The sequence below is a fragment of the Hemitrygon akajei genome, unplaced genomic scaffold (assembly GCF_048418815.1).
Source record: "Hemitrygon akajei unplaced genomic scaffold, sHemAka1.3 Scf000105, whole genome shotgun sequence".
In the NCBI taxonomy this organism is placed as follows: domain Eukaryota; kingdom Metazoa; phylum Chordata; class Chondrichthyes; order Myliobatiformes; family Dasyatidae; genus Hemitrygon; species Hemitrygon akajei.
The window spans coordinates 1,454,680-1,471,792 of record NW_027331991.1 but is presented as its reverse complement, the minus strand read 5'-3'; the positions used below and the strand labels follow the sequence as shown (position 1 = coordinate 1,471,792).

General features: G+C 45.5%; 2 protein-coding genes across 3 annotated transcripts in view; both read right to left on the bottom strand.

The window, feature by feature from the left end:
• Positions 1-17,113, bottom strand: part of LOC140723236 (uncharacterized) — a 701,392-nt gene that overhangs the window by 570,083 nt on the left and 114,196 nt on the right. The window lies entirely within an intron of this gene.
• On the bottom strand, positions 497-15,897 carry LOC140723247 (uncharacterized). 2 transcript variants are annotated; one of them, XM_073037860.1, is made up of 3 exons: positions 15,772-15,897; positions 10,951-11,127; positions 497-2,574 (listed from the first exon to the last, which is right to left on the bottom strand). In XM_073037860.1, the coding sequence occupies exon 3, from the start codon at positions 2,172-2,174 to the stop codon at positions 1,320-1,322; it is 855 nt and encodes a 284-aa protein (XP_072893961.1). In that variant the 5' UTR covers positions 2,175-2,574; positions 10,951-11,127; positions 15,772-15,897; the 3' UTR covers positions 497-1,319. The 2 variants fall into 2 exon arrangements, with proteins under 2 accessions (XP_072893961.1, XP_072893962.1); XM_073037861.1 differs by having other exon boundaries at positions 10,955-11,127.

The window sequence follows — 17,113 nt, the reverse complement described above, 5'->3', positions numbered from 1 at the left end:
ACCATATACTTACTACTGTTTTGGGGTCACTATACAATTCCCATCAAGGATTTTTTTGTACATTTGCTGTTCCTTAATTCTACCCACAGATTCCACACTGCCCAACCCTATGCCACCTTTTATCTAATGATTTTATTTAATATTTTACCAACAGAGCCACACAACCCCACGGCCGGCTTGTTATTTCACTAAACATATAAATATCTGGGAAACAGGAAGACCTGCAGATGCAAGAAATCGAGAGAAATTCACACAAAGTGCTGGAGAAGCTCAGCAGGTCAGGCAGCATCTATGGATGGGAATCAACATTTCCGGCCATGACGCTTCACCGGGACTCTTGATAACCACGTATCTGGAAAATCAACAAGCAAAAGCAACAGAAAGTAGTGGAATATTGGGAAAACCTTTGACAAAATTTATTTCAAGGCTTTAAAAAACTGCCAAACAGAGCTCAATAGTTAACAAATACAACAAAGGCAATAAACACTTCCATCAATACCGACATTGACTTTTTATAATGAAAATATCTTAGTCCCATTTCAATCAGTAAAATTTACAAAGATAAGTAAGAACTGAAATGACAAGTTTAGAAAAAACTACTTACACTCAAACCCACTGAGATTAACATGACCTTGGACAGAAGGAGGAACAGGAATAACACACATGAGAAAAAAAATCACATAGGACCATAACACAAAGGAGCAGATTCGGCCATTCGGCCCATCGAGTCTGCTCCACAATTTCATCATGAGTGGATCCAATCTGCCCTTTAGTCCCATTCCCCCACCTTCTCACCGTAACCTTTGATGCCCTGACTACTCAGATACCTATCAATCTCTGCCTTAAACACACCCAATGACTTGGCCTCCACTGCTGCCCGTGGCAACAAATTCCATAGATTCACCACCCTCTGACAAAAAAAAATGGTCTCTGCATCTCTGTTCTGAATGGGCGCCCTGCAAACCTTACATCATGCCCTCTTGTACTAGATTCCCCAGTCACTCTCGAAATTGCATTCAGCAATGGGGATAGAAAAATATCCAGCCTACAGCTTATTGAAACTTTCTCCCTAATGTGAACCCGGTCGTGTGTTACAAGGTTAGATTACTGAGTGAATCCCTTCCCATATTCACAGCAGGTGAACGGCCTCTCCCCAGTGGAACACAATGATGCAGCCTTGGTGGAGACGGTTGAGAGGATCTCTTCCCAAAGCCTGAGCAGATGATCTGTGGTGTGAACTCGCTGGTGTTTTAATAGATGAGATGATCGTGTGAATGCCTTCCCACATTCGCAGGTCGACGGCCTCTCCCCAGTGGAACTCACTGGTGTGCCAGCAGATCAGATGACTGAGTGAATCCCTTCTCAGAATCTGAGCGGGTGAAATCCCTCTCTGCAGTGTGAACTGACTGGTGAGTCACTAGGTGAGATGATGTGGTGAATCTCTTCCCACAATCTGAGCAGGTGAACGGCCGCTCCCCAGTGTGAACTAACTGGTGTGTTTGTAGGCTACCTAACTGTGTGAATCCCTTTCCACAGTCTGAGCAAGTGAACGGCTTCTCCCCAGTGTGAACTCGCTGGTGTGTCTGTAGGTTGGATGACTGAGTGAACGTCTTCCCACAGACTGAGCAGGTGAATGGCTTCTCCCCAGTGTGAACTGACTGGTGTCTCCGTAAGTGAGATGCCTGAGTGAATCCCTTCCCACAGTCTGAGCAAGTGAACAGCCACTCCCCAGTGTGAACTCGCTGGTGACTCTGCAGGTTGAATGATCGAGTGAATCCTTTCCCACAGTCTGAGCAGGTGAACAGCTTCTCCCCAGTGTGAACTTGCTGGTGTCTCTGCAGGTTAGATGACTGAGTGAATGTCTTCCCACAGACTGAGCAGGTGAAATCTCTCACTGCAGTGTGAACTGACAGGTGAATCAGTAGGTGAGATGATGTGGTGAATCCCTTCTCACAGACTGAGCAGGTGAACGGCCTCTCCCTAGTGTGAACTCTCTGATGTACCTTCAGTTCAGATGACTGAGTGAATCCCTTCCCACAGTCTGAGCAGGTAAACAGTTTCTCCTCAGTGTGAATTCTTTGATGGATCTTCAGTTTAGATGAGCAAGTGAATCCCTTCCCACAGTCCGAACAGGTAAACGGCCACTCCCCAGTGAGAACTCGCTTGTGAGCCATTAGGACAGATGACCGAGTGAATCCTTACCCCATAAATTCAGCAGATGACCAGCCTCTGCCCAGTATGAACTGACTGGTGTGTCCACAGGTGGGAAGACTGACTGCATCCCTTCTCACACACAGCACAGGTGAATGGCCTTGCCCAGTGTAAACTTGCAGATATACATTCAGTTGAAATGACCGACTGAATCCATTCCCACTGTCTGAGCAGATGAATGGTTTCCCCCCTGATTAAAATGATGGACATGCCAGTAAGTCAGATGACCGAGTGAATTCCTCCCCACAGTCTGAGCAGGAAGGATGATCGAGTGAATCCCTTGCTCCATTTCTTAATTATCTGGACAGAGACAGCAAAACTATATTTGAGATTTCTGTAGACAAATTTCTTGTCATTTGTAACCTGTAAAAAGATTTTAAAAATCCATCAATGGGTGCAGGACAACATTTCAGATCACTTGAGTTGTCAAGGTGTGAACTGACATCACACTGTTACAGTGAAGTTCAACACAATTTGGATGGAGAAATCATCTTCTAACTGGGCACAGTGCTGGTATCTGGAATGAGCATTGAATGCTCTGATGCTCTTCCTGTCTCTCTAAGAATGGGGCACTTCTGCCATCTCCAATCTGTGACTTGGCTCAGTTTGACTCTCTCCATTGGTATTATTCCCTGTTCCCACTGAGCTGCATGGGTGCCTGGCCCCACAGTAACTGAAACACTCTCACACAAGTAGCCGGCAGTGTATTCCACGCACCCACCACTCTCTGTGTAAAATACTTACCCCTGACATCCCCTCGGTATCTACTTCCAAGCACCTTAAAACTATGTCCTCTCGTGTTAGCCATTTCAGACCTGGGGAAAAAAAACTGGCTATCCACACGATCAATGCCCCTCATCATCTTATACACCTAAAAACGGCTCGAAACATAAACAAGGAAAATGTACACTGCTTTGAGGATTTCTTAGAAGTATACAACATTATGAGGGTATAGATAGGGTAAATGCAAGCAGCTTTTTCCACTGAAGTTTTGTGGGATGACAACCAGAGTTCATGGGTAAGTGGGGAAGGTGAAAATGGTGATGGTCCCGGTGCAGGTATTTGCATTAGACAGCTTAAATTTTTTTTGGCATTGACTAGATGGGCCAAATATCCTGTTTCTGGACTGAACTTCTCCATGTTTCTGTGATAAAGAAGCTGGCCAAACTTGTTTGGAAGGGAAAAGGTAGGAGTGACAACGGAGCAGCAATGGCTGGAGTTTCTGGGAGCAACTCGGAAGCTGAGTGATCGATACATCCCAAAGAAGTGGAAGCATTGGAAAGGCAGGAGGACATATCCGTGACTGAAATGAGAAGCCAAAGCCAACATAAAAGCCAAAGAGAGGGCAAACAAAAGAGCAAAGATAATTGGGAATCTTTTAGAAACCAACAGCAGACAACTTAAAAAAAAAAGCCAGATGAGCTCAGGGCGTGGAATCCTGATATTGTAGTCATTAATGGATCTTGGTAGCACCCAACAGTCAGAGGCATTTGGAGGAACAAAATATCCGGGGCCTCAATATCTCTTGAAAAGCAAGGTTCCCTGCACCTGTAACTTTTCAACTTTTATTTTGACAGGCACATCCAATCTCCACATCCTCAAAATTTCACTTCTGAAGGCCTCCCACTTACAAGAACTCTGTTGCCAGGAATGAGCCTGTTCCAAACCACATTTGTCAGATGTTTCTGATACCATCAAAATTGACCTTTCTCCAATTTAGAATCTCAACCCATGATCCAGACCTCTCTTTTTCCATCTTTACTTTGAATCTCATGGCATTATGATCACAAATTCTGTCACCAGCCCTGGATCATTTCCTAACAGCTTATTGTTCACTTCTATATCAGAGATTCTACATACTGATTAAGGGCACATTTGACAAACTTTACCCCATCTAGTCCTTTTACAGTATGGGAGTCCCATTCAATATATGGAAAGTTAAAATCACTTACTGAATCAACCTTTGTTTATTGGCATGGTCCGCAATCTCTCTACAAAGTTGTTCCTCTAAATTCCTCAGACTGTTGGGTGCAACCAAATTCCAATAATAGCTACAATATCATAATTCCCTGTCCTGAGCTCATCGGGCTTTCCTACGATGCTTCTTGCATTGTGATATACACAGCTCAGCACATTCATCACACTATGCTCAATCATTTGATTGCTGACCCTATCTGAGGTCTGAACAACATCTGACTGGTGTCAAGAAAACAAACTCTCCCTCATTGTCACAAAAACAAAGCTGATTGTGGATTACAGGAGGAATGGAGACAGGCTAACCCCTGTTGACATCAATGGATCTGGGTTTAAGAAGGTGAACAGCTTTAAATTCCTCAGCATAAACATCACTAAGGATCTCACATTGTGTGTACATACCGGCTGTGTTGTGAAAAGAGCACAGCAGGCCCTCTTTCACCTCAGATGGTTGAACAAGTTGGGGACGGGGACCCAAAATCCTGAGGACATTCTACAGGGACACAATTGAGAGCATCCTGACTGGCTGCATCACTGCCTGGTATGGGAACTGTGCTTCCCTTAATCGCAGGAAATGGCAGAGAGTGGTGCAGACAGCCCAGCGCATCTGTAGATGTGAACTTTCCACTATTCAGGACACTTACAGGGACAAGTGTGTCAAAAGGCCCAAAGGATATCAGGTACCAAATTCAACACAACTACAAACTGTTCCTGCTGCTACCATTCAGGAAACGGTACCACAGCAAAAGGACCAACAGGCTCCAGGACATCATCTTTTACCAGGCCATCAGACTGATTAATTCATGCTAATACAATTGCATATCTATGTTATACTGACTGTTCTATGCACAAACTATTTATTATAAATTACTATAAATTACACATTGCACATTTAGATGGAGATGTAACGTAAAGACTTCTACTCCTCATGTATATGTATGTAAGAAAGTCAATTCAATTCAAATCACCCTCTCCACTATCTGTCCTGTCATTCTGGCTCCCATTCCCCCTACAAATCATTTTAACCACATCAGCACCCCCCTCCACCACACTTGCTCTTGCAGCCTTACCACTAGGTTATTAGTCCCCTTCCTGTTCTGTTCCCCTAACTAATGAATCCCCTATCACTCCTTTGACTTTCCTCTGCCAGGTAATCCACCCCAATACTTTCTAAAGTGTTCCACCTGTTGTTGTGTGGGATAGCAACAAAGTACTCTGTGATGGCTATTTAACCTCATTTCCCTTCCTGACTCTCTCCCAGTTTCCTGTGTCCTGCACCTTGTGTGTAACTCACCTCTCTTCATGTCATATCTATCACCCCCTCCAACTCCTGGATGATCCGGAATTCATCCATTTCAAGTTCCAACTCCTTAAAGTGCAGGGTTACAAGCTGCAGCTGGATGCACATCTTGTAGGTGAGGGTATCAGGGACACTGGAGGTCTCCCCACCTTCCCACTAATGTCCCCTCTAATTTGTAATGACCAGTGTGCACATAAATCATGTACTGTGCATTTTTTTTACCCAGTGACATGTGCATAGTGAATTTTATACAGAGAGGTAATTAGTTTCACAGCCAGCAAATCACTGTTGATAAGTACTTTGATCTCCCGAGTTCGATCAAGTTCATCTGCACTCTCTCATAGCAAACTCTGTTAAGATTTGCAATTAAGATTTGTAATTAAGATTTGCACCAACACACTTGGTGGGTGTACCAATTCAAATAACATCTTGCAATAGTAATGCATGGGGTGTACGATGAATAAATATACGGCTGTAACCCAAGTCAGTCAACTTGTCAGGTGGTGGCAGTGCTTACGTGCCTTCCCTTTGACAACAGGAGCTCAAACTCCTGCAGGAGAATGTGCAATAAACTGTGGTGTCAATAAGAAGCTGTTCTCTCAAGTTTTATTCAGATTCAGCTTTAACTTTGGCATCATGAACAGGATCTCAATATGCAGAGCACCGGGCAGATGGGCTGAGTAAGCATCTGGACCACTCTGGGGACCGTGGAGGCTGACCGGGTACCCAATAGGTAATTTACATTTGTCACTCACCGTCAGTTCCTTTGGACGTACGGTGCCTCGCCCAAGGCTGATCACATACCTTAACAGGATCGGGAAAAAAATCTGTCTGGAGACTCGTATAAGGTAGGCAAAATTTTTACTAAGTGGGCAGGAGGCAGTATTGGATAAAATTTATTAAGTGGCCAGGAGGCGGTACTGGGTAAACTTTACTAAGTGGGCAGGAAGCAGCCAAGTCAGGTAAATTCATCAATTGAGCAGGAGGTGCCTGCTGGGTAAATTTATCTGATTGTTAATTCAGCAGGAGGCTTTGTGCCCGATAAATTAATGAAAGATAATCGGTTAATTGCAGTCGATTGATACGAGTGTGCCAGGAGCAGCCCTACACAATTTTATGTGAGAGTTTTCCAGACAAGGAAAAAGATTTTCAAATGTTGAGTGCAGCACTCAAAATGTGGCCACGGACGGAGGGGGGTGGGGGAGCCTGCATTATTACCTCATGAGAACAAGCAGTAAATCTGATATGGAAAAAGAACTGAGGAAAGAAGTGGAAATTGTTGAAAAGGGAATGGAAGGAAAATGCAGATGTAAAATGGAACTTTGCCAGCTATGCCACTGATGGCCTAGTGGCTTCAGCGTTGGACTTCGAGGCGAGAGGTCCTGAGTTCGAATCCAGCCGACTCCCTTGCACACTTTCATCTGTGCTGGGTTAGAGCTGGTGAACAAAACAACTCACCCAGCAGAAGTTACTGCTGTAACTTGCCTTGTACATGATTTCCCAACACCGCACAGCAGCGTGGAAGGAAATCCTCGGCTAACTGGAAAAAATTCTGAATGTGACATACCTTTAAAGTGGAACAGTATATTATCAGCAAGTTGGAGGAATAACGCATGTGAGAAAGGGATAGAGGTATGTACTGCAGAAGGAACGCCAAAGGTTGGGAGATGCTAAAAGCGGAGCGTGAATGGGTGGATGGGTGCCGAAAACGAGAGCAGGAAAAACAACGTAAGCAAACCAAGGCCGGCCCAGATAGGAGGGAAGGGTAGGAACGTCAGTCTAAAGTTTGAACTGATAGGGAAACATGGGATTCCGAACCCATGTCTGGTATATTGACCCTGGATGTGATTTGTGGCCTGCTATGGCACTTTCACAGGAGACCAAGCCTTTAAACTGGGGGGACAAATACCCATTAATAATGATTTACTGCTCCAATGCTTACAAAGTTAGCCAACATTATTAATACAAATAATATGGATTGGCCTGACAATGACCAAAATCGAATGTGACGAGCTTTGACATATTATTAGGACCCGACTTTTAAATCCTGATCAACCCCAGAACTAATATTCTCCTGTTTGATTCTTACTAAGAGAGAGAGGGGGCAGAACTATTTGACTAGGCAGCATGTTTACACTTGCTCGCAGCTTGTGTTTATATAGTGTTATGATACCAGCCCCCTCCTTCCTGAGAATCGCAAGATCGCTATTAATTCAGGTCTTGGACCCAGGAAAAGAAAGAGAGACAACGCAACGGATTTGACCATTCTTTCTTGGAGACACCTTTGTGGATTGCGATTCTATGCTACGTGCCAGCTATCATGGCTACATGGACACCCTCGGGCAATGTGGGGTGGGGATTGTATCACCCCACCTTGACTGACATCTACAACTCCGCAAGTCAAGATAAAAAGGGGACTGCAGGAGGCAGTACCCTAGCGATGCACCAGAAGGAGACACCATCGCTCATCGCTCCCGTGATGATGGGAAGCGATTCGGAAGCCACGTGTGGTTCGTTTCCCCTAGCCTGGGGAGCGAGTGGCTGATAACACCGAAAAGGACTTCAAACTGACAATGGGGAACCCACGTTCCCGATTCAACGATTTGAGTCCAAAAGGCTGGCAAGTTTATTTTCTCACCAAAAATTCTCTCTCTCTCCAACACGTGAAATCCAGCGGTCCCCAAAAGGCTAAAAGCCTGCATGAACTCCAGAGACTTTGATATTTCTATCGGACAATATTTTTACCCCTAGACAAACGATAGAGCTACTTCTTATTGTTGATTATTACTGTACCCGCGCTTTAGATTGAGTAGTGACGACGTATGTTATCTGAATGTTTGTATTAACCTTACTTTTGTGCCCCTTTATAAATAAAAACGTTTAAAAATAGTACCATCAGACTTCAGCGGACCTCTCTATCTTTGCTGGTAAGTGACCCAGTTATGGGGTACGTAACAATAGCTCGCAGTTTGTTTTATTTAAGCAAGGACAGTCACAAACACAGTCAGCCAGAGAGAAAGAAAGAAGATGGAAGGTTCGAAACAAATGACCTAGTAGCCAAAGGTCACTGTTTGGGCTCTCCTATGCCCACAAGGGTGGGTTGATTATTGATTCAGTGTATACCGAATGTGTGATTGTCGCTTTGTTTGATCCATTGGAGTGGATCTGTTGGTTTGGGAGTATCCTGTGAGGACCACTTGTGCTAACCCTTGCCTGGGTGTGGTAATTCACTTGAAGAGGTACCCCTGTGACCAATCACTGTTGGTGATGATTCGTATAATCCATCTGGGGATTTTGTTGGAGTATCCCGTGGCTACCACTTTTGTTAACCCTTAGCTGGATTCGGGTGTGTTATGTGGTAAACACTTGTGAGAAGGGATATTCTGTGGAAATCACTGTCGGTAATACTTTGTGTGTTGGGTCTGGATTGGGAGTACCTTGCGGAATCTACCTGTGTGTTAACCCTTGCTTGGGTGGTAGTTCATTCTGAAGACAGTACTCCTGCAATAAGCTACTTCTGGTGATAATTCGTATGTGGATTTAGAACAACGACGGATAAGACCTACAGCGACTGTTATCCTGTTTTACCACTGTGGAATTTGTGGAATTCAACGTAATTGCCTTCTCCTGACATTCACCTTGGATTACAAATATCTCTCTCTCGTCATTGATTCCGTGGATGAACTGAACTTTCATACTTCACCATCTCAAGACTTTCAGCTTGGTATTCCCTGAGCTGAGTGGTTTGGGAGTTATACTTACACATATGTGTGCTCATAACACTTTTAAACTTTTGATTATTTTGCTTAATTTGTTATATTATAAGTAGATACGAATAAAGACAGTGGTTTTAACATCAAAACCAGAGTCCAGGTGTGGACTATAGCTGCTGGTTCAATTAAACCGTAACAGAGGTGTTTGTGTTTATGTCTTTAAGAGGGCTTACCCCAGCACACAGGAGCCCCTATGTTAACACCTTTCTGTCTCTCTGTCACAACTGGGCCAAGCAGGTAGAACCAGGGGCCTGCTGGGTTTGTGCCGAAATTCCTCAGTATGGGAAAAGTATGATTCAAATGTCAGTAATCCCGCTCAACTACAGTGAGGAACTCTCAGCCTGGGCTTTTTCAAATAACACCTGGGGAAGAGAGTGAGGAACTGTGGTCCAGTCTGTGATGACTGTGGCTGTCAATGTTTTGAGGGATGGTATCTCAGGCCCCCACCAAACGGAACTTCCTACACTGGGAAACATGCATCTTGGCCATACCTGCAGGAGCCCAGCAGCGGAGAGGAGTAACTGAGACTGAGTGATTTTGGCTGATCGCTTTTCTCTCCTATGGAGTAGCCAGGAATTCACAAGAGATAATCAATTTGGATACAGCACTTGTGGAGCTGGCCACAATACTGCAGGGGCCCTGACAGAAACACAGGCCCAAGTAACAGAAATATCCACTGAAATGATTGCAATCTGGCAAACAGTCGTACAGAATCATAAGGCTTTAGATTTTATCCCAGCTGAGAAAGGGGGAACCTGTGCTATTATTGACATAGAATGCTGCGCCTATATCCCTGATGAGTCTACTAACGTTACATCGCTCTCCGAGCACACTGCAAAGGAGACGGACAGCATCAAGAGAGTAGGGCAGGATTTACACGGGTTCACCAAAGGGTCGAAATGGTGCTCTTCGAAGGCCTGTTCGGTAATATGTGGGGCATGATATTGCATTATGTCCTAATGGTTGTACCTCTCATTGTTCTAACTACTGATGTTATACCCACTGAGAAGTCAAAGCTCCACTCGGTTGCTTTCTCTGTAAAGGAGGGAATGATAAAGTCTGTAAAAGGGTTAACACTTCGTTAAACAATAGCAGCCTGTTTTTCTGAAAGAAACTCCTGATGATCAACAGATGTACTAAGCCATGCTGAGCCATATTTCTTCTTGAGGGTAGCTAGCTAGGGTTTCAGGATGCTTATCTCCTTGTGCACTCATGTGTAGAGATAGGACAGCTTCAGTCTGTTCTGTGTGTGTAAGCCATTATGACTATTTTGTAACTTGTCTTCAGGGGCTATCATAGTAAATAACTTTGGCTCCAGCCTGTCCTGTGTGGGGAGTATCTGGACAGATATATCTGTGGTGTGAGGGGAATTGGTGGATTGGGTGGGAACAGTCACAGTCTGTTCCTGTCTGAGTGACTAACTGAGTGAGCCCCGGGTGCTTGAAATAAAGAGTTTGTACTATACGGTCTCTGAGTGACTTAATCCGGATTCAACTTCGACAGAATGGGAGTGGTCTTAAAGGGCTGGGCTGCTGGAAGCACATTACCAGACCTGGACTGATTGCAACTGTGTCTGACAGAAGCATAACTGGTTATTCTGGGCACATTCAGTCCCACTCCAACTAAATCCTACCTTCCCTTGTACAAGTATGTAATGTCTAAAGGACCAGTGTCTGAGTAAATGAGACTCACCAACCTTTCTTCCGACTGAATCAATGAGAACTCCGAGTCAGTTGATTCAGAGTTGTTCTCTCCAGTTGATGCTCTCAGTCCTCGGGCTGGTTCACTTGTTGCTGTTCCCTCGTCTTCAGCTGTGGTTTGCTTCCAGTTGGGGTTTTTCTTCCAATAAACCTCTCACCACAGTTCTCACTTTAACCAGAGAGATAATGAAGCACATTAACACAGTTTGAACACCAAACTCACGGGTCTATTTCTACTGTTGTAAAAATGGAACTGCCCATTTACTCATAACCTGTCCCTGTGAGGATGGAATGGGAACTCATCCTCTCCTCAGACTGGCAGTCATTGCTTCCAAAGGAACTCCAAAACCAAATATCTGATCCCAGACCAGAAATACTTGCTCAACACCTCGTAAGCACAAGCAGCTCGATCCTCGCATCCATTTTACCTGGATCAAAAACTATGATATCCCAGGACCCAACCTCACAGAATCACACAGCTTAATCTGCCACTCACCGACCCTGAGAGTCTCGCACATTGTCCTCCCATTTCACACTGGGTAGTGCAATCGGGGATTTCCCCACAACCAATGTCCAGCTGCTCGAAATTTCTGCTTCATTGCAGAAGGACGACCATTCAGCCCCATCTGTAGAAGCAGTAACCAAAGTCAAAGCCAACACAGGACTAGAGTCCAAGCAGCAACTCTCCCAGTTCTCTTTGCTGATTGTAATATGATGCAGTGTGTCAGCCAGTCACAGTTCAAAAACTAGCACTCCCACACCAATGCACAACAGAACTGGTACCGGATGACCCTCTAACTTTCCAGCTGACAAAAACTGATTCAGGAAATAACTCAGTGAGGACGAAGGTGTGAAAGAATACTTCACAATGAAGACAAGAAAGATTGCCGATATATATCATTGCAGAGGTATGATACAGGGTGGACCAAGGTTGACCCAGATAGTTGATGCATGTCACTGAAGTTGGGAGAGAGACTGGACAGAGGTTGAACAAGATGGGCAGGGAATGAGCAGATGGAACCAGGTGGAGCAGAAAGCAAGGACGATCAATTATGGTTCTCCAGCAATACACAGATACTGAATTAATAGTACACACTACTGCATAAAGGATCTTAAATTGACAAAGTTAGAACAAACAACAAAAACATTGCCATATATACTTTGAATCCTCACCAAATTGTTTATCAACACACCATAGAAAGTTTCCCATTTGGACACTTCATGCTTTGCACAGTAACTGCTCTGCCCATGACTGCGAGGAGTGGCAGAGACCTTTGGATCCAGATCAGCAGATCACAGAAACCATTCTCCCCCTAGACTTCCCAGTCCCTCAGGAAAGCAGGTAGTGAAATCAAAGACTCCCACAACCTGGGTCGTTCTTGCTCATCCACCCCAATCCAGGAGAAGACAACAGCCATAAAGCTCAAGGACAAATGCAAGGAGGCTCAGGACGTGAGACAGTTGAGGGAAGTTAAAGGGACTCAGTGGCCAACATCAGATTCCCCAAGACAACATGGAGGAAGCATCACCTCACATCCGGGGACTCTGACCACACACCACATGATCTTGAGTCACAAACCAGAGGGTGGGGTAGATCTGCATTAAACAGCCTCACGTGACCTGTTGGTGGGTCTCTAATTTCAACTCTGTGGAAATAAACAGCCTGGGCTCCTGGGTTGGATCGTTCAATGCAGATTAAGTGAAATCCACATTTTTTTGAAGAGCCCAGATGATTGGAAAATAAATGAGTAATTGGCCCTCAGTTCGGCACTCACAGCTAACATTGGATCTCCCTACTCGGGATCGGTCTCAATACTCACTGATGGGAAAACGATATCTTTGGCCCGCAGACAGTGATCTGACCCCTGGCTTCCTGACCCAGGAGGGGAGGACCCTTTCCCGATCTGACCCCTGGCTTCCTGACCCAGGAGGCGAGGACCCTTTCCCGATCTGACCCCTGGCTTCATGACCCAGGAGGAGAGGAACCTTTCCCGATCTGACCCCTGGCTTCCTGACCCAGGAGGCGAGGACCCTTTCCCGATCGGACCCCTGGCTTCCTGACCCAGGAGGCGAGGACCCTTTCCCGATCTGACCCCTGGCTTCCTGACCCAGGAGGCGAGGACCCTTTCCCAATCCCGCAGACGTTCCGCTTCAGTACTGAGCAGAAAGGAAAACACCACCCAACCGGAGACAGTGAGCATGAGCGAAGAGATTGTACATCTGTGGATAAATGGGAGGGGCAAACAGGATCACGTGACTGGTGGGGTCTCCCACCCCAGGCAGAGAGTCCAGCTACCAACCACTCTGTGGAAAAAGACAAACTTGCCACTTATATCTCGTCTCACCTTAAATGTATTAGACATTTCAACCCCCAGGAAAAATATAACGTCTGTCCACACAGATTCATAATCAGGTTTATTATCACCGGCATGTGGTGTAAAATTTGTTAACTTTGCAGCAGCATTTCAATGCAATACATAATATAGACGGAAAAAAAACACAAAATAAAATAATAAAAATTACAGTATATGTATATCTGGGACCATTGCTCATTGTAATTGTTATAAATGACTTGGATGAGGAAGTAAAGGGATGTGTTAGTAAATTTGCTGATGACTCAAAGGTTGGAGGTGTTGTGGATAGTGTGGAGGGATGTCAGAGGTTACAGCGGGACACCGAAAGGATGCAAAACTGGGCTGAGAAGTCACAAATGGAGTTCAACCCGGATAAGTTTGAAGTTGTTCAATATATTAGATCAAACATGATGGCAGAATATAGCATTAATGGTAAGACTCTTCACAGTGTGGAGGATCAGAGGGATCTTGGGATCTGAGTCCATTGGACATTCAAATCTGCTATGCAGGTTGACTCTGTGGTTAAGAAGACATACAGTGCATTGACCTTTATTAATCGTGGGATTGAGTTTCGGAGCCGAGAGGTTTTGTTGCAGCTATATAGGACCCTGGTCACACTCCACTATGCTCAATTCTGGTCACCTCACTACAGGAAGAATGTAGAAACCTTAGAAAGGGTGCAGAGGAGAGTTACAAGGATGTTGCCTGGATTGGGGAGCATACCTTATGACAATAGGTTGAGTGAACTCGGCCTTTTCTCTTGGAGTGACGGAGGATGAGAAGTGACCTGATAGAGGTATACAAGTTTATGAGAGGCATTGATCATGTGGATAGTCAGAGGCTTTTTCCCAGGGCTGAATTGGTTACCACAAGAGGGCACAGGTTTTAGGTGCTGGGGAATACGTAGAGGGGAGATATCAGGGGTGAGTTTTTTTAGTCAGAGACTGGTGGAAACTGGTGTAATGGGCTGCTGGCAATGTTTATGGAGGTGGGCATGATAGGGTCTTTTCAAAGATTTTTGGTTAGGAACCTGGCGGCACAGGAGAAAAACTAACTTAGAAAAATAGAGGGCTATGGGTAACCATAGTAATTTCTAAGGTAGTGACATGTCAGCACGACTTTGTGGGCCGAAGGGCCTGTACTGTGCTGTAGGTTTTCTATTATTCTATGAATAAATTAAAAATTGTGCAAAAAGCAGAAATACTATATATTTTAAAAGTGAGGTCGTGTTCAAGGGCTCAATGTCCATCTGGCTATCAGATGGCAGAGGGGAAGAAACTGTTCCTGTATCACTGAGTGAGTGCCTTCAAGCTTCTTTACCTCCCTCTCTGATGGTAACATTGAGAAAAGGGCATGCCCTGGGTGCTGGAGTTCCTTAAAAATGGACGCTGCCTTTCTGAAACACTGCTTCTAATCCTTTGGTAATCTTATAAACGTCTATTCAGTCTCACCCCAGCCGGCACGGCTCCAGAGAAAACAACATAAGATTGTCCAACCTCCCGTTATATCTCAGGCCCTCTATTCCAGGCAATATCCTGGTAAACCTCTTCTGCACCCTCTCCAAAGCCCCGATATCCTTCGGAGAATGAGAGCGACCACAACCGTATGAAACACTCCAGATGTTGCCTAATTAATCTTATAAAGCTGCAACATAACTTCCCGACTTTTGAACTCAATGATAAAGACTACCACACCATTTGCCTTCTTAAACTGTGCAGATCAATCTGTGCGGTCTCGTTCAGGGAGCGATGATCTCGGACTCCAAGATCCCTCTGATCATCAACACTGTTCAGGGTTTTGCATTTAACAGTGTACTGTCTCATACATTCGACCTACCGAGCTGCCAAGGTGATCATCACTAATCAAATCTCACTGACTTTTCGCAGGTGCTGTTGAATTTATTGCCAAGTGCACAAGTACGGGAAGGTACAGGTACAGAGAAACACTGACTTATAGCAGCATCACAGGCAATTACATTCAGATAACACACTGAACACAAAATATACGATTCTCTGTCAGTAACAATATAGAAACATGTTTTACGTCATCCTGCTAATAGGACCAGAACAACGGGCTGAGCGGCGGCTCATCTCAGACGGTTCGGTGTGAAAGTCTCACAACCCGGACCGACCCCGGCAGATTCTGTGAAGGAAGCGAGGCGAGGCCGCCAGTTCAGGAAAGTTCATCCCCTCCCCCTTCAGGTTTCACCGATCACCTTGTGTTTCTCTCTCCCTTCCCCACCCCCACCTTTTATTCTCCAGTCCTGCCGAAGGGTTTCGGCCGGTAATGTCGACTGTATTCTTCCCCTAGATTCTGCTCGGCCTGCTGAGTTCCTCCAGCATTTCGTGCGCGTTGCTCGCATTTCCAGCATCTGCAGATTTTCTCTTGTTTGAGTTCGGGAAAGTTAACTCACTACCCAACGTCAGAACTCCCCGATCGGGACCGGTTTCAATACTCACCGAAGGAAAATTGTTGGTGTTGCCCCGCAGAGAATAATCCGTCTCCGGCTCCCCGTCCAAGGGGGCGAGAACCCCTCCCCATCCCGATCTCACCGCCGTCCCGCTTTCACAAAGAACGAAAAAACACTGCCTAGCCCGGGAATGTGAGCATGCGCAATGTGCTAATTGCGTCACCAGGCGGTGGGCGGGGCCTCGGAAACAAACCCATAGATGCTTCCAATCTGCGGTAAAACGGGATCACGTGACGAGTGAGGGTCTCCCACGTGACCCGGTGACTGTTCCTCGCCCTTCACACACTGCCCTGCCCACCGCCGCATTTCCCAAATTATTTTATTATTTCCCTATATTATTTCCAAATTTAAACTAGATGCGTATTTAGTTTTTCCAACCATATCTTCCCCGGTCCCGTTCCCTCCAGCCCCAGGTCACAGAGCTCTCAGAGTTAGAGTTTCGATTCCCACCCCATCCCGACACACAATTCAGACCCACACAGGAAATGTGCAGGTTTCATTTAAATCAGTCTATGTCTGTAAACACTAATTTCTATTCACATTCCTCCAGCCTCACTGAACAGGAACACTGAAACATTAAGTGAGAAACAGCAGCAGGAGGCCAATCAGCCCTTCTAACCATCAACAAGATGGCGGCTGCTCTCCCTTCTCAGCCACATACTTCTGCCCGATCCTCATTTCCTCGATTCCCCTCGGTCTCCACACATCTGCTGTTCTCTGTTTTATGTGAGGACGATCACTGTGTCTTCACCGCTCTCTGTGGTGGGGATTTACAGACATTCACCACCCTCTGGGTGGATACATTTCTCTTCATCTCAGTCCTGGACAGTCCACCCCCTGTTTCAGAGACTGGGATCCCTGGTTCAGCTGGTAATGATGTTGTGCATTTCAATGTGATCACCTCTCTGTCCTCGATTCTCTAAATGAAAGGGTTATCACATTTGATCTTTCTTCATATGATGACCCCACCACTCCAGGGATCAGTCTGCAGAATCTTCATTGCACGCTTTATAACAAATACTCTCTAACCTCTTTGTTCATCCACTATGGAATTAATTCCCATCTTCTGCAGCCCCGTGTTGCCCCAAACACTCACCTCCCACCCTTGTCACTATTTCCACCTTCCCACCTCCCCCCTCACCTGGATCCACCTCTCACTCTTCAGCTCTTGCCCCATCCCCACCCCTCACCTCTTTTCTCTGACTATTTCCCGTCCACTCTCAGTCCAGAGGGAGGGTCTCGGCCCGAAATGTTAACGGTCCATTTCCCTACACAGATGCTGCCCGACCCACTGAGATCCTCAGGCAGCGCCTTTGTCTCCTGGTAAACTA